This window comes from Agelaius tricolor, unplaced genomic scaffold (genome assembly GCF_023055355.1).
Source record: "Agelaius tricolor isolate 1412-34295 unplaced genomic scaffold, bAgeTri1.0.p SCAF_28, whole genome shotgun sequence".
NCBI lineage: Eukaryota > Metazoa > Chordata > Aves > Passeriformes > Icteridae > Agelaius > Agelaius tricolor.
Window position 1 is genome coordinate 3,550,856 of NW_027269288.1, and position 22,868 is coordinate 3,573,723.

Sequence of the window (22,868 nt, forward strand, 5' to 3'; positions counted from 1 at the left end):
TTTCCCTCACTGCAGCAGTTTCCAGATGTTTCCCAGGGAAGGAGCTGAGTGCTGTCCTTACTGTAAAAGTTCTGTCCACTGGGAACATCACCCTAAGTGTCCCCATTTTCCCAGTAACAGATCAGCCCAGGCTGGTAGGAGGGAAAAGCAGGAGCTGCAGGACTGACAAGGTGACAGACAGGTCACACTGGTGGGTGCCACCCTCCTGCTGCACCAGGGCTGGCTGGAAGGAGGCCTGGCAGCTCAAAAGCTGCTGTGCACCATCTGTGCCAGACCCAAATCCCTGCCCTGGCCTGGGGAGTGCTTGAAAAGGGCAGATATGGCATTACTGGGCACTGAAACAGCATTCCTGAAGAACTGACCCTGATTTGGGGGACAGTGACAGGATAAACAGGGCAGACAGTGCCATGGGTGGTGCTGTGCTGGCACCTGCAGCCTCTCAGCCCCGCTGGACCCCACGGAGGGGCTGCAGAGGGGATGAGGCCCAGGCCTGCCTGACCCAGCTGGGTCACCCAGCTCTGGGAGGTGCAGCTGCCAGTGCCCTGCACAGACACCTGCCCTGCTCTGACAGGTTCTCCCTTGTGCCATCCCATGCATTCAGCAGATCCCTGAGCACAGAGGAGCCATTACCAGGTTCCTTGGCTTTGTTCCTCTCGGCCTCGGTGCTGTTCCTGTCCATCTCCATGGCTCCTGTCAGCTGCTTCACCGTCTCCAGCATCTCCCTGCGCTGCTCCTCCTGGGCCTGGTTGTCCAGCAGCAGCTCCTTGCTGCTGCTGCCCCTCAGGAAGGTGTTGGGCCGGGACAAGGAGGGTGGAAGAGGTTTGTCATTCTTCTCCCTGCCAGTGCTCCCACGACTGCCAAAGAAAAACCCACTCAGGGGTGAGGAGAGGGACTCGAGGGCTTCACTGCAGGGAAAAACCACCCCCTAAAGCCTGCAGGATTGTTGGCTCTGTTTCTTACAGAGAATTTGCAGGATTGCTGGATTGTTGACTCTTGTTTCTTACAGCTGTACCCACAACTAAAATTAACTCAATTTCAGAGACAAACACAAATACCCAGAGTGGACAGGAACAGACAATGCTTCCTAGAGAATATATGAAAAAGCAGTGTTCTACATCACCCATTTTATACATGGAATAGTGAGTTTTGTAACACATGGACTCTGTTTCCCTTTGAAATGGTGTGGGAGCTTTAGATTAGATGTAACAAAGGAATTCTTCCCTGTGAGGGTGGGCAGGCCCTGGCACAGAGTGCCCAGAGCAGCCTTGGCTGCCCCTGGATCCCTGGGAGAGTCCAAGGCCAGGCTGGACACTGGGGCTTGGAAACACCTGGGATAGTGGGAGGTGTCCCTGCCATGGCAGGGGTGGAATGGGTGATCTCTCAACTCTCTCCATCTCAAAACATTTTGTGATTCCATGAGAGTTGTGTTTTTTACCCATTAATTGAAAGATACCTCCCAAACAGTGAAGGCTCCCAACAACAGGTGACAATGATCTGTCCTATTAATTACTGTGTTAATGAGTAAGATGGGCAAATTGATGCCATAATGGAATAATTCCCAGGTAAGCCCAAGCTTTCCTTGAAATAGGAGGGAAAGCACTGGAGGCACAATGCAGGAAAACACTTCAGCAGCTTGTGTGCACTGGAAGGAAGATCCAGTGACATTTTAAATGAACTGTACATTTATAAACCGTGTCTAGAGTTAATAAATTATTGAGGGTTAATGCAAGTTTCATGCTCCACGCTGGAGTGGCTGCAGCCCTGAAAGAATTGGAGTGAGAGAGAGGCATTTGTTGGATGTGGGAGCACGGGCAGGTCACACCTGCTGTGAAGGGTCAGACACGGTTTTATGCTGCATTTCTGCCAGGTTTTAGGTGTGTTTTCCTGGCTAAATAAACCTACTGACCTGGCTGAATTCACAGCCATTAAATCCAACCTATTTATAACTACATTTTATCTGAAGAGTTTTTAATCTGTTAAACACAACCACCCTTGGCTGAAGGGTGAAGTGGAAACTAAAACATTAATCAAAATGGTTTTAAAAATTCATTCTACCTCTCTCTCCTATGATATTATAAAATACAGGCATGTTGGAAGCTAACTCAGAGTGGGAAAAGGACCCAGCCATTCCTGGAAAAGCAGGAATTTTCCTCTTTCTGAGTGCTGGTGCCAGAGCAGGGGGTGCAAAGGGCAGCAGTGAGGAGCAACACTCACCTCGTTAAGGCCCTGCGAGATTCTAGTTCTGAAGATGCAGATGAGGCAGACACTGGGGACACTGGAGGCTGCAGGGCAGAAAATCTGTTCAGACTTGTGGCACTTGGTCGCAAGGAGTCTGGAGATGGTGGAGACAACACAGAGCAGAGCAACAAGGTCAGGACAGGAGCTGCTGAGAGCTCAGCACCACCGAGCAGCTCAGCCCAGGCACGGGGACAGAACTGCAGGGAAAAGGCTGGGCCTGCCCCACTTCAACCCTTCCTGCCAGGAGGTCACACAGAGGGGACAGAGGAGCCACAGGGGAGCCCTCAGTGGGGACAGCAGCTCTGATCCCTCCCTGTGAGCAGGGACAGGAGCCAGGGAAGGGCTGGAGCTGGGCCAGGGGGGTTTGGGTTGGAGATCAGGAAAGGCTCTTCCCCAGAGGGTGCTGGGCACTGCCCAGGCTCCCCAGGGAATGGTCCCAGCCCTGGGGCTGCCAGAGCTCCAGGAGGGTTTGGACAGGCTGGGATTGTTGGGGTGTCTGTGCAGGGCCAGGGCTTGGATTTGATCCCTGTGGGTCCCTTCCAGCTCAGGACATTCCCTGACTCTGTGAACCCCACCCAAACCTGTTCTTTAGAGCAAAGCCAAGGCTGAGGGTCCATCCTCACTCACCCATCTCGCTTGCCTTGGCTCCACCACTGCTGCCCTTCCCCCAGCTGCCCAACTGGGCTTTAGGCACGAGCTGAATCTTCTCATCTATTGTGGGCTGGAAAACACACCAAGAGGTACAATTACAAGGGCAAATTGTACACTGTAATAATAAATGGGAGATTTTTTGGCAATAATCCCAGTCTTGTGAACACCAAAATACACTGCACATATTTCTGGAAGACTAAACTGTGGCCCAAGACAGGGGACACAAACAACAAAGGGCATCACAAAGAGTCTCTTCCAAATGTCAATGAGAGACATTCACAGTGAGCAGGAGCTTCTTTTTATTGGGAATTCTGAAGCTCAGGAAGGTGGAAAAGCTCAGTATATCCATATCTGAAAGATGTTCAGTTTGTTTGTGATGTGGAAGCCAGTTTCACTGTCCATCAACTCTCCAGTCATGGCTTTGGGGGGGATCTGCAGGACACCAAACAATCCAGAGGGCAAAGGATGACAACAGGTCACAGAACTTGGAGGAAGTGGTGTCTGGCAAGAAGAGAATATTGATTTTACAATGTTCAGTGGGAGAGTTTATTGACAAGGAGGTTGTGACCTCGCAGATCTCAGAGGAGCTCCCCTCTCCTTCCAAAGCAGCTGCTGGGGAACCAGCTCCATTTGTATGGAACAGAGGAGAAGGGCTTTTCCCAGGTGAGCTGTAGCCTCTCCTGCTATTTAAGTTTTGGGAACTGTTTGATGACTTTCAGAAGGAACAAACTGATTGGATCTGCAGAAGGGCTGCAGTCTGTTCAGATCCTGCTTTACAGCTCTCCAAGAATCCAGGCACTGAGTGCAAAAATTCAGGGCAAGTGACATTAAGTGGGACAAGAGAATATTTAGGAGTCACTGATTTATGCAAAGGCCAGATTTCTCCTCAGCAAGGAAACCCAGAGCTGTTCTGAAGTTCAACAAAGGAGAAATCTCCAACTTGCCCAACCTGCAGCCTGGAAAACTGTCCCAAATTCACCAGTTTAATGGTGAAAGAACAGGAAGATGCTCATCTGGAGGATGAACATGAGAGTTTATCACATACTGGGGGATGCAACCATGCCACCAAGTCGAGAAACCTCTAAAGCAGACACAGCTCTTCCCATTCTACTGGAGCATCCTGAGGCTGGAGTGCTGCTGTTTGTGACACATCAAAATGGATGTGGCCTCCCTGTTTTACTGAGGAGCAGCATCAGATGAGGGTCTCAAGAACTTGAGGCAGCCAAGGATTTCCAGCAGGTGTTTGAGACCCCAGGGGATGAGTTTGAGACCCATGGGTCCCATGGGTGCTGTGCTGCATCTCCATGTCACACAATACCCTGGCTCACATTTTCATCACCATGAATAAAATGCAGATTTTCTGACTGTGAGAGCTTCTGGATTACCAAAAGGACACTGTGAACCTGAGAAAGAAAGTCTGCACACTCCTTTCCCTCAGGACAAAGCAGGAACATCCAGAAGAAAATGCAGCTTGATTTACACTCAGTATTAACTCTGAGGATTTAATGTATCCCAGCCCCAAGGTGTGACCTGCACACACCATCCTGGTCCTTCCTGGACTAGCAGATGTTCTATTGCCCTGAAGGAGGCTTGTGCTGGCACCTACCTTGGTGATTTTAAGGAACTTGGTGGGGTCCAGCACTCTGCTGTTCTTTGCCCCCTGCACAGTGTTCCAGCCGCCTTCGTCGACCCGCGGGACACCTGAGGAGGACAAACAGAGCCACATTTAGCTCAGCCCAGCTCAGCTCAGCTCAGCCCAGCTCAGCCCAGCCCAGCTCAGCTCAGCCCAGCCCAGTCCAGCCCAGCTCAGCTCAGCCCAGCCCAGCCCAGCTCAGCCCAGCTCAGCTCAGCCCAGCCCAGCCCAGCCCAGCTCAGCTCAGCCCAGCTCAGCTCAGCCCAGCCCAGCTCAGCTCAGCTCAGCTCAGCCCAGCCCAGCCCAGCCCAGCTCAGCTCAGCCCAGCTCAGCTCAGCCCAGCCCAGCTCAGCCCAGCCCAGCTCAGCCCAGCCCAGCTCAGCTCAGCTCAGCCCAGCCCAGCCCAGCTCAGCCCAGCCCAGCCCAGCCCAGCCCAGCCCAGCCCAGCTCAGCCCAGCCCAGCCCAGCCCAGCTCAGCCCAGCTCAGCTCAGCCCAGCCCAGCCCAGCCCAGCTCAGCCCAGCCCAGCCCAGCTCAGCCCAGCTCAGCTCAGCCCAGCCCAGCTCAGCTCAGCGCAGCCCAGCCCAGCCCAGCTCAGCCCAGCTCAGCTCAGCCCAGCCCAGCTCAGCCCAGCTCAGCCCAGCTCAGCCCAGCTCAGCTCAGCCCAGCCCAGCCCAGCCCAGCTCAGCCCAGCTCAGCCCAGCTCAGCCCAGCTCAGCTCAGCCCAGCCCAGCCCAGCTCAGCTCAGCTCAGCCCAGCTCAGCCCAGCTCAGCCCAGCCCAGCTCAGCCCAGCCCAGCTCAGCCCAGCTCACTGCTCTGAGGGCAGGTCCTGCTCAGGAGCCTCCCTCCCCCTGCCTGCCTGTGCCCTCACACCACAGCCTGCACAGAACAGCTCTCACTCCTTCCAGGGGCTGTTTTTGGAAGATGGCTCCTGGCTGGATTTCTCTGCATTCCTGCAGGTGCTGCAGGTTAAGGAGCTCACAGAAGGAGCTGGTGAGGTGAGAGCCTCCCCTGAGCCTCCCTCACTCCCCCCACAGTTCCTGCAGCGCTTGGCTGGTCTGACACAGAGCCCCTCAGGCACTCCCAGGCTCCTCACCTTCTCCTGGTGTCACTTTTAGGATAATTAAAGTCTACATGGATTTGTTTTCCACCCTATTTTCAAAGCACTTTCATTTGACAATCCTTAGAGGATCCCCCAGTCCCTAAAGAATCCCCAAAATTACTCTCTCCTTGCCCTGCTCTGTCCCAGTCTTCATTTTCCCAGTCACTCCAACTTTGTCTTCAGACAGTGCCCTGAGGGCCAGGAGCAGTTTAAGGTGACACCAAGGCACTCCCTCACACAGAGTCAGCACCTCATGGCTTTAACAACTGAAGACAACACGGTTACTCCTGAAATGAGATGTTTTTCTCTTGAACTGAGACTCTGCAGTGCATGAGAACTGATGGCAAATCTGACTCCTAAGTAATAACTTGTTATAACAGATTTCTGGCAGCCTGTCACAAAATCCAACATGGTTTGCATGAATGGAATGTGTTAGCACTGTTGGCCTGTGGTTGGTTATTTTCACCCATGAGATTTGCCCCTGAAAATCCCCACAGCCAATCCATGGCAGATCTTTCCTTTTCCAGCCTCTGCCATATAAGGACCCAATTTCCTTTGCTCATTACACTTAGGAAAAAAACCCCACAGATTTTTTTCCTTTTATGTGGAATTCCCTCTAAAGGCACTGGATGTGAAATGAGCAGCCAACTTGGCTTTTACTTTACCTGGTCTCCTCTTGTCTTTGGTCATGAGTTGTTGCACCTTCCTCTGTTCTTCCTGCTCTTCAATCTTGGCTTCTTTATGGATCTGCTCGATGGTCTTGGGGCCCTGGTCTGCCCTCCGTGACACCCAATTGCACTGGGGAGGAAGCAAAAAAACCAAACACGCTCAGGGCAACTTCCAGGGGAGCATCAAACATGAGGGGTTTGAATATTGGCAATGAGGCCCCATCCTCCCACCCCTGTCATGCCTTAGAGGGGCTGGAGAAAATCCTGTGGAGCTGGGACACATGATGGACATGGTTATGGACACATTATGGACATGGTTATGGACAAGGTTATGGACATGGTTATGGACACATTATGGACATGGTTATATGGACATGGTTATGGACAAGGTTATGGACATGGTTATGGACACATTATGGACATGGTTATATGGACATGGTTATGGACAAGGTTATGGACATGGTTATGGACACATTATGGACATGGTTATGGACAAGGTTATGGACATGGTTATGGACATATTATGGACATGGTTATGGACACATGGACACATTATGGACATGGTTATGGACAAGGTTATGGACACATTATGGACATGGTTATGGATGTGGTTAAGGACATGGTTATGGACATGGTTATGGACACATTATGGACATGGTTATATGGACATGGTTATGGATGTGGTTATGGACACATTATGGACTTGGTTATCCCAGCACCCCAGAGCAGATCCTTGTACTCAGCTACAGAGACTGCAGCCAAGATCTGAGTGAATTCATTAATCCCCAGCCTGCACATTCCCAGCTTCTCTTTCAAGGCTCAGAGGAAAGAGAAGAGCTTCTGTCACTCTCTGTTTATGACTGATACTCTTTGTGGGAGCCTCTCCTCCAAGCTTGAGGGAAGAAATGAAAATAAAAAAACCAAGTGACTGATTTTAAATGGAGACAGTGCTCTGCACTCCAGGAATGGTGATGGCTGACACAGGAATCCTGCAGAGTGGAGCAGCTGTCACTCCAAAAACACTTTCCCTCCTTGATGTGTCTTTTCAGCCATGCAGTGCTCAGAGCCCTCCAGCCCTGGAATGACCACACTGTCCCTTATCTTGCTGCAGCCTCATTACAGCTCTTGGGGTAATGATCTCTACCTGCAGCCAAAATTGTGACTTCAGCCTCCACACAGCCCAAACCAGCTCCCCTGGAGGGGAATTACAGCTGCTGGGAAGGTTTGTTCCACCCATGGTCACATCTTCACCTGCACAGTGTGGGGACCCCCTGCACCTCACCAGGACAACCTGGAGACATCTCCTGGCTTTGGACAGCCAGACCTGGGGGAGAAGGGGAACAGATCCCCCCCCTAACACCCCACTTGAGCCATGAATCCCTGCTCCTGCATGAGAGCTTATCCAGCCTGGATAGGGAAGGGAACATGAGAGACTGGCATGGGAGCTGGGTGTGCTCACCTGCAGGACAGAGGGCCCCAAGGGAGAGCTCAGAGCCCTTCCAGGGCCTAAAGGGGCTCCAGGAGAGCTGGGGACACAGGGAATGGCTCCCACTGCCAGAGGGCAGGGTCAGATGGGATATTGGGAGTTAGCAATTGTTCCCTGGCAGGGTGGGCAGGCCCTGGCACAGGGTGCCCAGAGCAGCTGGGGCTGCCCCTGGATCCCTGGCAGTGCCCAAGGCCAGGCTGGACAGGGCTGGGAGCAGCCTGGGACAGTGGGAGGTGTCCCTGCCATGGCAGGGGTGGAATGAGATGATCCTTGAGGGTTCCTTCCAAGCCAGAGCAGCCACCCATGATTTCACACTTCTACTCCCTGGAGCTGGGACCTACCAGCCTTAGGTCTATTACATCCTGGAGCATGAACCGAATCCTTGAGGAGGTTTTCCTCTCTTTCACAATCTTCTCCATCTGATTAAAATACTGGTCCATGCGGGGCTAGACAAGAAAAACATCAGCAGCACCATCAGTTGTGGAGGAAATGAAAACACTCCTGGGAGGGGCACCCAGCAGGTTCTGCATTCTGGGATTTCTGGGCTACAAACATCAGGGACTCAGGGCTGCTCCCCAGAGAGGGCAGTGCTGGGTCCTGTACACTCCTCCAGGGTGGATTTGAGGATGCACAGGGCAGCACCTGCAGGAGATGAGGCACAACTGTGCAGGCACAGACTTTCTCTGGGTTTTTAATTACACAAACCATCTACACCCTCTGCACGTACATAATAAACATGACATTCATTAAAAATATATCTCAATCTGAGCTTCCAGATTGAGATATCAATCAAATATCTCAAATTTGGAAGATCCAAATCAGCTGTGTGCTCACCTCAGCCCAAAAAAAACTGGCTCAGGAAACAAAATGGGTACAAAACCAGCCTAAGACACACCATGCCATGGTTTATCCCCCAAGCTGAGCCAGGCCAGACTGAGCAGCAGCTCTGGGTCTCTCTGCAAGAACAGTTTAATGGGCTTGGCTGGGGGAAAAACCCCACAAACTCCTCACCCAGAAAATTGTGATGTGGTGGAATCCCAATAGGTTCACACTAGGACATGAATTGGGATCAGGAGAGAAGCTCTTGTTAGGTCTAAATTTGGCTCACCAAGCTCTAAGAAGCCTTTTTCTCAAATTAAGGCCTCTGGTTGTTTCAAACAAGAGTTTCAGAGCAGTTTTCTACCATGTTTCCCACTCTCCACTAAAATCTAGCTAAACCCTTGTCCTTGTAGTTAAAGAAACAAAAAAAAAATCCATTAAAATTTGTGTCTGGCCTTGCCTTGGAAAGTTATAGCTCTGGAAGCAAATGTTTCCAAAGTTAGGCATGATGGGGAAATATTTCCAATGGACTTTGTTTAGAAGTTTTAATTAGACCATGACTAACAGTTCAGCTTCAATAAAAACACATAATAAAATGTCTACCCCATTAAGAAGGATTCCCTCAGTATTGACAGAAATAACCAATCCCAAAGACAGGACAGAGGCCTCTGGAATTGCTCTGTGCCCTGCCATGCCCCAGCTCAAGGGTGCACAACCAGCAGAGCACCAAAATGTTGCTTTTACAGTGCTCCAAAAGACCAAACCAGCATCCAGGCCTCATCCAGCCTGGAAGTCAGACCTGTTTTTCCTCCCAGAGCAGACAGAGAAACTGAATCCTGCTGGTTCTGTGCTCACAGCACCGGGTGTTAGCCTGGGACTGCTGATAAACCCCACTGCTTTGGTCAATGCTCACAGAACAGCCTGGGAAATTCCTTCCCCTAAGGCTCAGGACTGATCTGCTGCAATCCCTGAGATCCCTGAGTGCAGAGGGAACTCCCTGCCCGGGGCAGCTGAACACAATTAGCTCCGTTTGTTTCCAGAGCCCAGTCCCACTGATTCCTGGCAAAACCCTCGGGTTGTTCATCCCAAGGCTGGTTTGTGTGAAGGAGCAGCAGAGTGTCTGTGCCAAGAGCTGCTCTTGGAGTGCACAGTGCTCTGTGCTACAGATACACTTGCTGGAAAAGGGGGAGGGGGATGCAGAACAGCTGCCACATCCCAGCACATCTGGGGACAAGGATGACACAAAACACAGGCACCCCCGAGGCCCAGGTGGGGTTTGGACTGGTTAATGAGGGTGCTGTAGATTTAACCTGAACAACACATTTCATGGTGGCTTTTGTAGGGAATATAAACCTTCAACTGGAAATAATAATGTTTTGGGAACTACAAAGGAAGAGGGACATTCAACTTGGAAAAAGGAAACGTTGAGCATTTCTGGGCTGTGTGTTTGGATAAAATCTTTGGAAATAACAACTGGAGAACACAGTTGAAAATGATACAGAATCTATGACAGAGCAGGGAGCAAGGCCAGGTCATGACAAAACATCCACAGAGGAGTGGATGATTTCCTCATGCCATATGGAAATTCCTGAAGAAAAAACAAATCTTCAAATAAAACCACCCCACACCCATTTTTCCAGCTCTGCCCAGAGAACCTCATTCCTCACTCCCATTCCTGCCCCACCTTTGCCTTCTCAAAGTCCAGGTCCTTGCCAATGGTCGTGAGCAGGCGGCAAAGGCACTCGAGGGACTCCTCGTCGTGGTTTTTCAGCAGCTTCACCACGCAGTCGTGCATGATGGCCTCTGTCAGCATCTTCAGCTTGAAGAGCTCGCCGATGAATTTGATGTTCCCGATGGATCTCCGCCGGGCTTTGTCCTTGGCCTCTTCCAGCTCGTCATGGAGCCGAGTCTTCTCCTCTGGCTGCAACACAGGAACACAGCTCTGCAAAACCACCTTCCCAGGGCACAGGACTCCTTGAAAGATTCAGTTTTATGTTCATGGACACTGTTCCCTCTTTTACTCCTAAAGCCCAGAAAGATGCTGGGATAAACCTGTGACCGTGTTCACAGGGCTCTGAGGATGAGGGAAGAGATGAGGATCTGACTCCATGTTTCAGAAGGATTGAGTTATTATTTTATGATATATATTATATTAAAACTATACTAAAAGAATAGAAGAAAGGATTTCATCAGAAGGCTGGCTAAGAATAGAATAGGAAAGAATGATAACAAAAACTTCTGTCTCAGAGAGTTTGAGCCAGCTGACTGTGATTGGCTATTAATTAGAAACAACCACATGAGCCCAATCCCAGCTGCACCTGTTGCATTCCACAGCAGCAGATAACCATTGGTTACATTTTATTCCTGAGGCCTCTCAGCTTCTCAGGAGGAGAAATCCTAAGGAAAGGATTTTTCATAAAAGATGTCTGTGACATAAACCCACTGTCAAGGCAAGTATTTTTTATTATACTCAGGCACAGTGACAGAATGAAAGTCTCAACTCCAAAATCCCCCCAAATTAACTGCTGTTTCAAAAGGAAATAATTTTGTGAGGGAGTTCTGAGAACTTATGGAGAAAAACACCACTTACAGTGGTGGCAGCTTCGAGTTCTTTCTGCTTCTTTTCAAAGACATCATCGTCAGCCTTGTCCTTTTCAAATTCCTTCTGGCAGCGATTTAACAGCAACTTACGGAAATTTACTGTGCTCCCAGGTTTGTCTGCCATGGGCACTTTCAGCTGGAGTGAGAAGGAAGAAAAACATCAGCAGAAATAGGGATAAACTCCACAGAGGAGGGGTCATCCATAACAATTTATTTTGCTCTTCATGTTGAGCTGCACGGCTCTGCAAGGCTGTCAAAGTAAAGCCTCACATCAGGATTTCCAGTGGAGTTTTACACTGCAGATGTAAAGTCACACTCCAAACTTGGCTGACACCATCTCTGCCCGGGGATGAATTACATTTCCATCCATATGATCACTTAAAAGCACCCTCTGCTTGAAAACTCTCCTGTTCTCTGCTGAAGGCTTAAGCCATATTCCTTCACTGCATGTCATGAAGGACTAATAAGGACCTGGGGAAAAAGGGGCTCTTTTGTCCCAAATTCAGCATCTGAGAATGATCTGTGCAAAGCCTGGCTCATCCTGGGCTCCCTTGGAACTGACAGACACAGAAAGGTGGTGAGGCCCTGGCACAGGGTGCCCAGAGCAGCCATGGTTGCCCACCCCAGAAGTGTCCAAGGCCAGGTTGGACGAGGCTTGGAGCAACCTGGGATAGTGGAAATTGTCCCTGCCCATGGCAAGGGGTGGAATGAGAAGAGCTTTAAGCTCCCTTTTCTGCCTATGCTATTCCATGAACTTCCCAGACACGACTCATCTTGCAACCAGGTGGAGCAAGGAGTCCTCAACTCCCAACAACTGCTCCAAGCAAATCCCTCTGCCTTGGGCATGGCCAACAAAAAACTCCACATTAATTATTCCTACTCACACTCAGGAGCTCCCACTTTGCTCTCTGCAGTTTCTGTGGCTGCCCCTGAGGTCAGGGCAGCTCCTGTCACCTCTTACCGTCACCAGGCAGCGGCACATGTTGGCGTAGGCCACGGAGAAGCTGGGCTCGTCGATGGCCTTCTCAAAAACCAGGTCAATGACTCCCTTCAGCCTCTCCTCCGTGTCCACCGTCAGGTCTGTCACCTGCTTCATCAGCTGGTTGAACATCTGGGGGGTCAGCTTGTTCAAGATGCTTCGTACCTTGCGGAACAGCTCCTGAGGGACACAAACACCGCAAGCTCAGGCACAGGTGGTACAGGGGAATTCAGGAATGAGCCAGGATGCTTCCCACAGGGGAATGGAGACATCCTGTAGGAATGTCTGGGAAGCTGAGTGACACACCACAGGTTTCTGCACAGCCCAACCCCAGTCCTCACTTGGCTACCAAAGACCAAGACTATAGGGCAGGAGCTCTGGGAACACCCAAGTGCAACAGAGGCACAAAGCCCCTCCTGTCAGAAATACTCTTCTTTATATCAGTTTAATCCATGAGATATAAATTAACAGGGAGTGGTCTCTGTCTCCTTCAGCCAGATGTAATCAACCTCTCCTATAATTCACTTTTTAAGGTACTTTATTTTTTCCGTTCAGGATGATAATGAGGTCAACAACGCCACCATTAGCTCCAAGAACAGAATTCCAGTGTCCTTCAAGACCATTCCACCTTATCCTACAAATTACAAGCTTGACCACCAGACAAACACCTCCTCCCAGAGCAAGTGCCCTGTGGAGGAGAGGAGGTGGAGAAGGACAGAGGCAGCTCCAGACAGCACGGCTGGGCTGGGCACGACCAGCTGAGGGATTTCACAGAGGAACCTCAGTCTTGCTGAGGATTCAGGGAAGAAATGTGATCTAAAAGGAGATGAAAACCAAGTTCTGTGCTGGGAATGTAATGCTCTTTGCTTTAGAAGGGAGACAGAAATATTCCACTAAAACAGCAGTAGGAAAGCAATCCTGCAAGAGAGACAGGAGCTTGTCTGGTGTTCTCTGCTTAATACACAGGACTGGCATTTAAACACCAGGTCAAGAATAAACATACAAAAATTACCATCAAGGTAGGGGAAAACTGGGATTCCAACTGGAATGCATTGCCCTTTTTCACTGTCTGATACAAGAGGGAAGCCAAATTCCCATTACCTGGGGCAGCTGCTGCACCCTCAGACCTGTTTATGCTCTCACCTGGGTTTTGACATTTTCTGGGTCCTCAGTTTGGTTTTCCCTCTTCAGGCTCGGCTTCCAGGCATTCTCTGCCTTCTTCAGGTGCACATCCTCCTTCACACACACAGTGATGATCTTCCTGGGCTCCCTCCTCTGGCCAGGCTGAGATCTCCTCGGTCCAACATTCAACAACTAGGACAAAAACATTCCTTGTTATATCCCACTTTAGGCTGGGTAACACATCCAGGGCAAACACCAACACCCACTGACGGCACTGCTGAACCACCAGCACGTCCTGCTGGGACACCAGGAGTCCCTCTGACCCAGCACTGCTCCAGGCTGCTCACAGGGAACGTGGAGACACCCAACACATCCTCTGGGCAGCTCTTCCCAACAGAGAGATGGGGTTTGACTCTGCCTACACAACCTACACAACCCAGCGGCGCTCTGGGTGCTGCTGCAGGGGCAGAACTGACCCCAACTGGCCAAAAGTGCCTCTTGGGATCAGACACTCCATAACTGAGGCATCACAGCAAGGTGTGGAAGAATTCAGCCCTTACAGGTGTAGTTCAGACATGCCATCCCAAGCACTTAGACAATGATAAACTGGCAGCTCTGCCAGAAATGTTGTTTTACTGGAGATTGCTTCCAACAAAGCCATCTTGAGATGGGAATTATGTAAAACACAGTGAAGGAGTGTCACTGCAGCTCCTGCACTTGAAAAATATGGATCCTGACAGATGTGGGACAAACTCTGGGTTTGTCTCTGGGTGGTTTCACAGAAGAAAGGGAATCAGGGTGCTCTGGAACTGCCTAAGCACCTCTGCAATCCTGTGTAATGTGATGCTCCTCCTGAACCAGCACAAAACCTGCCACAGCTGGGGAGTTTTTCACCACATGTACAAGTGGTAGGGCACAAGACACCCCCAAACCTCCTTTCCATCATCTGATTAAGGACTAAAGGTACCAGGTGCTATTGGGAGGTTGCTCTTCCCCCATGCTCTTTCACATTTCTGAACTCATTTATCACAAATGCCATCCTCAAGGTACAAATTAAAGCAGCAAAACTCCATTATCAAACCTGGTACTTCCCACAGCAGTAATTAATCTGCTCAGCAGCCACTCATGGAAGATGGGCAATTTCAAAGACTGCTTTGTTCAACAAATGGATTCAACGAGCATCAAAAAGGCCACTGCAGTTACTTGAAGAGCTTCAATGAATAGGAGGAAAGAGCTCTTGGCTGGTGCCTCTTATGTCATACATAAGCCACAAACCTGGATTTGCGGTTACTGAAAGGCAAAATTCTTCTTAAAGGCAGGAGGGAGTTGAACCACTTGCCTTTGACAAGGTAAATGTGTGCAAATGAGCAGGATCACCAGCAGTGCTGGAGCTCTGTTGGGGATAACAGCAGCAGAGGAAGATGCTGTCAGAGGACAATGACCTCACCCTGAGGAGTGACCTGCTCCCTGTGGTGCCTGGGAGAGGCCTCCAAGGGCCAGGGTGTCACTGGGCTCCCCTCAGTTTACAAAGACCCCTGTTCACATCCCCTGCCACGCACAGAAATAGCCCAGCAGATTATTCAAACTGCATGGGGCACAAGCCCCATGAATGCTGTAATCACAGAATCATTTATCTTGGAAAAGATCTCCAAGATCATCAAGTCCAACCACTGGTAGCACAACCACACCAGCTGATCACTCCTGAGGAGTCAGCAGTGGCACAGGGAGCCTTCAGGAGTTCTGTGTGTCAGACACCTTCCTAAAGCAGACACTGATCCCTCCCTGTGTCCCCTCTCTGCTCCCACCCTGAGCCCTGAGCGGCACCAGGCTCAGCAAGGCCTGACAGCAGCCCTGCCTTCACACAGCACCTCTGGTGTTACACAGCTCTGCTGCCCAGGCTCTGACCACGCTGCCCACGGGGAGAGAAGAGACTTCCCTCCAGCTGAAAGACCAGACAAGGATGTCACAGAAAGTGACTGGGCACAGCCACGTGTGCCAGAGCTCAGCACACACCTCCTGCCCACAGACAGCTCTGTAATCAGAGCCAGGCTGCAGTGTGCCTGAAACCCCAAACCTTTGAGCTCATCCCCCCCAGAACAGGGGCAAAGCCAAGGAGAGGTGATCTGCAGCCACCCCATGTCCTGCCCAAGGAGGACCCCCAGACACACCAGGCTGTGACACACGGGGACGCAGTCGCAGAGGCCGGCACTGCCTCGGGCACGGGTCCATGCAAATGTTCCTTTTCAGCAAACACCCACCCACCACTGAGGGAGGTGAACTCCCTTGGAAAACTGAGGGATGCACAGAGCACCAGTGTGTCACCTGTCACCTCCTCACATCCAGCTGCCTTTGAGCCCAGATCTTTCAAGCATCAACACAACGACGACTTTGAGTCTGTATGTTTTTAATATCTGTGAATAAACTCAGTTCAAACTGTGTGATTAGGTTTTCAATCAGTGAACAGAAGCATCTTTTGAAGATGTAAGAACATAACAGATGGATCTAAATTTTAAGAGAAATGGTCTAGGGGTCTGGGGTTTTTGGCTCCAGATTTCTACAGCAAGTTCAAGAGGTGCCTGAGCTCAGGCCTGGCTTCCTGTAAATAATGATGGTTCTGGAGCATGGGACAAGTACCAGGTGTTCCTGCATTAATCTGAATGATCTCTCTTCCAGAGGAAGACACGGGGAAGGAAAGCAGGAAGACAAAGGTACAAGACTCCTGCAGAGGAGCCAAAGACTCACAGCAGCATAGACTGGCCTGGTGCTCCCACTCAGGCCACAAGTCATGAAAATACTTTAGAAACCATTGAAGGAATTAAGGAAGTGCTTCTCCCTCTGTAAGAGGCTTTGAATGCAGACAGTGAAATTGATCTTTGATGGTGGGAGGGGTTGTTCCTTCCAGAAACAAGAACCGAGGTGATTTCAGTTTCCATCACCTCTGAGGAAGGACGAAGCCAACGCAGCCTGTGCAGGGACAGACCCGTCTGCTCCAGCCCCACATCTCCGAGCATGCATCTCCTCACCTGCCACGCTCACCTAACCCTGCCTACACCAAAGAGCCTTCCCAGCTGGATCCTGTCCTGTGCACCTCCACCCCGCTGCCGTCCGACACAACACTGGTTAGTGGCAGAGACAGTCATAAAACACGTTCAAGCAAAAAGAGGGAAACAAAGACAAAAGCCAAAGAAGCGAAACAAAAGACTCTCAACGTGCCGGAAGCGGTTAGCGCTGAGCTGCTCCACGTTACTGGGGCAAGGAAGAGGCAGTGGATGGATGGTTGATGGCATGGCCTGTGCAGAGGTGGGATGGCTGGGGACAGGCAGCGCACACGCAGGGGTGGCCATGCTCACGAGAGGGAACATCTGGCATTGCTGGGCTCAGAACCCTCTGATCCTACAACCGCCGGCATCGAGGACAGGCTGGTTAAACCACGGCACCTTCCAGCCCTCCTCCAGAATAAGGCAAGGAGAGGCTCTGCTCTGCAAAGGCGCAAATGTAAGATGTATGTTACGTGCTGAATGCTCCAAATGAACGGGGTAAGCGGGACTTACCTTTTCTCCCCCTTTCCACAGGTCTGCAAAGTGCAGACCCTCGCGGATCCCGCTCGGGCCAACGTCCCAGCATGCCCTCAGCTGGTGATGTCCCACCCACCACTGAAGACTGCCTAGAGGGGTACAACGCAAGTCTTGTTTCGGTTTTTTTTAAACAAGGTTGCACCTTTTTGTAAAGTTTTCTGCCAGTCGTTCTTTATCAACGGTGGGTGTTGGGGAAAAAAGGCAACTCTACAAAAAGGTGCAAAGTCTGGGGGGAGAGGGGGGGATTTGGCTTACCCCTATCGGCAGGTTCCTCAATGGTGGGTGAGGCGAGACCAAGAGAGGGCATGATGGGGGCCCGCACCGAGCCAGGGAGGGCAATCCAGGGGTGCTCTGCACTTTGCAGGCCTGCGGAGAGACAAAGAGCGACAGCGGCGTTACCCGGGCGCCGCAGGGCTCGGGACACTCAGCGCTGACGGGAGAGGAGGGAGGCACCACAGGGCAGCCCAACGCGGCAAACGCCGGCGACCTTGCCGGGTTCTGTGGGCCAGCTGGTGCTCCAAGAGAAACTGTGGCACCCAGGCAACTCCAGGACACAGGGGTGCACCCTGGAACTGAGGCACCGGCCACGAGGCTGCTCCCAAAGCAGAACTATTACATTGACCCAAAACTGCTGGGTTTGACTCCTGGAAACCTGCACACTTGGAAGTTGGGGTGATTCAGGGAACTCTTCTGGAACCGGCAGATTTGAAAGCTCCACGATGGCTGTGTCGTTAGACACATCCAGATGGACACAGCAGAAGCTGCTCAACAGCTGAAAATCAGTGATTGCCCCTAACGGTGGCAGCGTCCTCCTTCAGTGGCACTGACGGGGCAGCGCGTGCTGGGGGCACCTGTGCCCCAGGAAAAGACATGGCAGAGGCATGAGTGAAGAATTCACAGGGGGATTTCAGAGGGTGGGCAAAGCCAGACACAGGGAGAAGAAGGGCAAATGAGAGAAAAGCAGCGGAAAAGTGGAAAAACAAGGAATGAAGTGACCAAAGCAACACGTGGAAGCACAGAGAAAGCAGGAACACACAGGTGCTGGCTGTATTTTGTTTGTTAGTAAAATCCCTTTGCCCTGTGGGTGTGTTTTGCAGCACAGCCCCAGGCTGACGCGCCGACGCCGGGTCTGTTGTACGACGAACGCGCGACCGCGCACGTGACTGCCGGGTCCTGGTGTGGAAACGCTTCCACCTCTCACACAGGGAACAGGAAAGAGATGAACCCTTCCCAAACAGCAGCTCCCCATGACAAACATCCACAACCGTTCCCAATTCCCCCACATTTTGTCGGCCAAGCAAACATCACCTCTGCATTCACCCTGACAAAACCAGAACCACCGGCGCATTGGAAGAGGCCCAAAAGCCTGAGGAAGGACTTAATCAATGTTAGGGCCAGTTTTTAAATGAGCAAGTTGGGGTAAACTCACACTTCCAGACACGTTTCTTCCCCCGGGGGCTTGCCTCCCAAAGTCAGCAAAGGCTGGCGTGAAGTCGGGGCCTCGTGGCAGGATCCGGGGGTCCAGGGTCCTCAGCGGCAGCTTGGGCTGACTGACCTGTGCCGAGAGCAGAGCACACAGACAGGGAAGGCTCAGCCATGCAATCTACACACAGCATCTGCTCATGCAGGACAGTCATTTTTAACAGCCAAATTAAAGCTTTTAACAAACTGCTCAAGTTTTAGGCATCCACACTCGTGATAAAAATAAGTATTTAATTTAAAATTAGGAGACTATTGAAGAAATAGGTGGAGCTCAGTAACATTTTAAGGATTACGGAGGATAAAATCATAGTAACACTGGCCTGTCTTGGTTCAGGAGCATGAAACTGCCACCTTCCCTCAAAGCAATGGCTCTTGTGCCAACGTGAGGGATGGGCAACTGAGCCCAGGAAGCTCAAACACAGAACAGTGAGAAACAATCATGGGAACGTAGAAGGTAGATGAAATAATTTTGGCAATAAAGCTGCATTTTACAATTTGCCTGGGTATGAAACTCAGAGCGGAAATGTTTCTGCACACTCACATCCCTGAGTCTCAAGAGCGAGGCTGTCGTGGCTCCATCAAAGCCAAGGAACTCTCCAGCTCTCAGTGAGAGCAGAACGAGGCCTCAGTGTCAGCACTCAGAAATCCCAAGTGTTTCACTAAGCCCAGACCTCCAGCAATCAGCTCTGAGATGAGGCTGGAGAGAAATCCCAAAACTGCCCAAGAATGGAGTTCTTAAAGATCTTTTATTAGATCAGCTTATAAATAGTGAAGAAACTGCTTCAGATCAAAAACCAGTTTGCCCAAAAGCTTCTCTCTACTTTTTAATTGATCTAATAGATCAATTAATTGATCTAATAGAAGCCACTGTCTCTCCATCCAGCCTTGCTTGGATCCTCAGCTTTTCATGGCTGGGTAATTTTAAATTTTAATAACATCCTAGTATAACTTAATCTAGATAAAGACTATCAAAAACGCTTCAGTTTTTAATCATCTGTACACACTCATCAGGCACCAACACCTCTATCTGTAGCATTTTGTGATGAGACCAACTATTCCCACTTTCCACTAAAACCTGGCATGGAAATGGATCAGGAATGAGGCACTATGGATTTTTATTTATATCAAAACCCTACCCATACCTGTGTCGCTATAGGACACAAAAGAACACAAGTTCACCACCGTTCTCAAGGTGAAGGAAAAAAGGGACAGTTTATTTTCTGACTCTAACATTTATAGTTTTCCAAAAGTGACAGTGGATTGGAGGGTGACAGTGGCACCTCTTCAATGCCACTGGTTGAACCAACAGTCCATCAACTCTCTCTTCCTCCATAAAGGAATGCAAAACAGTGAGTTATTTACAGAAAGTGTGTGAGAAAGCTCACTACAAGAATGTCAACATCAGAAGGTTTAGAAAATCTTAAAAAACCAGGGTGACATACCTGTTTTATGGGCTCTCCTCTCACCTTGTCGAGCACCACGTCGCTGATGGGAGGCAGCCCCTCGGGCTTCTGGATGCAGGCAGGCATGAACTGGATGTCCAGCAGGAACTCCCGGTCGTATTGCTTCTTCCCCTCTGGGTCCAGGGGCTTCCACTGCTCTATAGGGAGAGAAATCCCTGAGAGTCACAGGAAACAAACCCCCTGCTCACCCAGATGTGGTCCTGGTAAATCCAAAGGGATGAGGCTGCTGCACCAGCCTGGGATATTTCAATTTAATTTGATTTTGAAGGGAGAGAGGAGGGCAACGCGTGTAACATTAAAGGGATGTGAACAACAGGGAGTGTAGAGCCAGGTCCAACCACACCCAGATCTGGGCACTAATTCCAGTTCTAACCCATGTATGTAACTTTGACTTCTGCTCTCTTGTGGGATATGGTAGAATGGGGACAATTCCCTGTTTCTGTGTGAAAATGCAGAAGTTAAAGGGGTTTGTCTGGTGTAAAAGGAAGTCATAAACATGAAGTCAAGGAGAGCAGAGCATGGAACCAAAACACCCTCTGAAAAAGTGAAACCATGAACTGTGAACAACCCAGGCTGGAGATAACAAGCAGAAACAGGAGAAGCCACAACCACAGGCCATGATCTGGGAATTCCAACTTTCCACCTGTTTTATATGGGGCTTTTTGGGTGTGGAGGACCCTGCCTGGTGCAAATCACAGCATACACCTCCAGCCACTTTAGCACAAGGAAAGTCAGTCTCTGGTGGCCTGGAGATGGGATTTTCAGCAGTAGCCACACAGTTTGTTTGAAATTAGGGAAGAAAACATGTTTTATCTGAAGGAAAACATCTCTATGAGATGCTGCCTTTGGATCTCCCTCATGCCAGACTGCCTTACTCAGCATGCATCAGCCCTTCAGGTATTTATTACTCCTTTATTTCACTCCCTGAGCCCTGGCTTTGGATCTCTGGGATCTCACCACCTGCACAGGCCACAAGCAGGGACTTCCTGCAACAATGGGTTTTAATAACTGGGAATGAAAATACACAGAAGTGAGTGCAAACTTTAGCTCTTTGTGCAGTTTTATTTCTGCAGAGCTTCAGGATACAGGGGTGCAGAAATGGTTTGGCTGGATCCTGGCTGGAATTCCTGGCCAGCCCACTGTACCTGTCATTTACCATGGAAAAGCTCCAACACAACAAGAAGCAGTTTAGGTGTGGTTTCCTTCTCCTGGAAAGCTCTCAATGAGCTGTTTTAATGTGAAGAGCAGCTGGGCAGCATCACAGGAAGGATCCCCCATGCAGGAAGAGACAGGGATCAAACACACAACTCCTCCAAAGGCAGAAATTCCCCTTTCTCAGAAGGGCAGAGCTGAAATCGAGGACTGCTGCACAAGTCTGATGTATGTTGCTTTTCCAGGGACCCATCCAACCCTTCCAGCTGAGGGAAAGGACATGTGGACACAACTGGGATTGTTCTGACTGCATCAGCTGATGAATTATGCATTAACTTCAGGAAGTGGCCAGTGAACTGCTCAGGTACCCTGGGTGTGATGAGCTATCAAGAGGCCTCTGTGTTTTCCCCTCACAATTTGACTGTGCTGAATGAATAAAACCAAAGCAATTGAGGTCTTTGTCAGAACAAAGTGGTGCACAAATAACCACTGCAGTGGAGTCCTTCAATGGTGGTGCTCCTTGTCCACCAGGTTCTCCAGGTCCTTCCTTTTATTATTATTATTATTATTATTATTATTATTATTATTATTATTATTATTATTCTCTTTAATTTCCGGGCTCCTAAAAAAATCACTACTTTATTTGGAGGGAGTCTCACTTGAGTAAGAAATTGCTTAAAAATTAGGAGCAACTGAGAAGTTGGTCTCAAGTTCTCTTTAAATGAGGTGGATTAATTGAGGTTCAGGTCTATGAATTACAAAATCTTCATAAATAACCAAAAGGTTAGGTCTTCATAAATAACAAAAATGCTCTATAGATATCCTATACCCTAATCAATAATCAATGGGACTGAGCTGGGCAGTGCCTGGATCCAAAACCACAAACTTTTCCTTACTTTTGTAGAAATCCAAAGATCCATGCAATTGTTTAGCCAGGAAATTAAATCTTTATGAACACACACATTTGTATTTAGGACCCAATGAGCACTTTCATTTCTTATTTAACCACCTCTTATTTCAGAAGTATATTGGTTTATGTGAAATTTCTTGGATGGTTTCCAGCTGTCAATCACACAGGAATCAACTCTCTGTCATTTCCACAGTGCTGTAGCCAGCATCCAAATGCACAAAAATTTCAAGGAATTCGTGATTTTCTCTTCTCTTGACCATGACCAGCAAGACAAAAACCATTTTCCCCTTGTCCTAGGGTGACGTTCTGATGCTTGTATCCCCATTCCTGTGTTCTGTTCATGCTGGATATCATGTTCTGTGCCTTCAAGCCTGGCTCTGAAGAGTCAATGTTTTGGTTTGGTTTTGTTATCAGCCACTCCCCCACGGCTGGTGGGACACACAGAGAGGGCAGTGCATGGTGCTGCTTTTGCTTTTTGCTTTGCTTTTCCCTTTGCTCTTGCTTCTGCTTTGCTCCTGCTTTGCTCTTGCTTTTTGCTCCTGCTCATTAGTTAGTTTAGCTAAGCAATCCAAATTTTCCTTGGACTGTTTTTCCTTTCCCTTTTTTTAGACCTACTCAAACCTGCTCCGGACTGGGACCTGGGAAACACCAAGAGTTTGCACCTTGTGGCTGCAGCAGCTGCCCCAGCACAGGAGGGACTGAGAACAGAGTGACCACTCCCAAGAGAGACTTTCTGAAGTTGTCATCTTTTTTCAGAGTGGTGAAAGAGTGGTGTCACCTGGCATTGTTCATTTTGTGTGCTGGGGGGTGTTTTGCCTGTTAAATAAACAGGTTCTTTCCACTTCTCTCCAAGGAATCCTTCCTGACCCGATTGGGGCAAGGGGCCGTGTGGGTTTGCTTTGTGGAGGGGCCCCCTTTTGGAGGTTTTTTCCCATATTTGCCCTAAACCAGGACACCCTTTTGTCCCCCACAAGATCTCTCAGGGCC

At 49.9% G+C, this 22,868-nt stretch overlaps 2 protein-coding genes across 14 annotated transcripts in view; one reads left to right on the plus strand and one right to left on the minus strand.

Moving 5' to 3' along the window:
* The window catches only part of EIF4G3 (eukaryotic translation initiation factor 4 gamma 3), a 147,957-nt gene that overhangs the window by 15,013 nt on the left and 110,076 nt on the right, over window positions 1-22,868 (minus strand). For 12 of the 13 annotated variants that reach the window (XM_071449272.1, XM_071449271.1, XM_071449270.1 and 9 more), the window contains 13 exons: window positions 19,799-19,956; window positions 18,304-18,429; window positions 17,130-17,240; window positions 13,321-13,491; window positions 12,160-12,357; window positions 11,188-11,334; window positions 10,282-10,518; window positions 8,120-8,224; window positions 6,290-6,422; window positions 4,496-4,590; window positions 2,866-2,959; window positions 2,215-2,332; window positions 631-854 (listed from right to left, as the gene is read on the minus strand). In XM_071449272.1, coding sequence (XP_071305373.1) covers window positions 631-854; window positions 2,215-2,332; window positions 2,866-2,959; window positions 4,496-4,590; window positions 6,290-6,422; window positions 8,120-8,224; window positions 10,282-10,518; window positions 11,188-11,334; window positions 12,160-12,357; window positions 13,321-13,491; window positions 17,130-17,240; window positions 18,304-18,429; window positions 19,799-19,956 — 1,917 coding nt within the window. The remainder of the gene's footprint in view (window positions 1-630; window positions 855-2,214; window positions 2,333-2,865; window positions 2,960-4,495; window positions 4,591-6,289; window positions 6,423-8,119; window positions 8,225-10,281; window positions 10,519-11,187; window positions 11,335-12,159; window positions 12,358-13,320; window positions 13,492-17,129; window positions 17,241-18,303; window positions 18,430-19,798; window positions 19,957-22,868) is intronic. The other variant, XM_071449269.1, reaches the window with a different exon arrangement.
* Window positions 4,677-5,059, plus strand: LOC139600539 (uncharacterized; the record flags this gene model as incomplete). The annotated part of the gene is made up of 3 exons (XM_071448801.1): window positions 4,677-4,683; window positions 4,726-4,898; window positions 5,012-5,059. Coding segments are annotated over 3 exons (228 nt in total), but the record flags the coding sequence as incomplete, so codon positions are not given.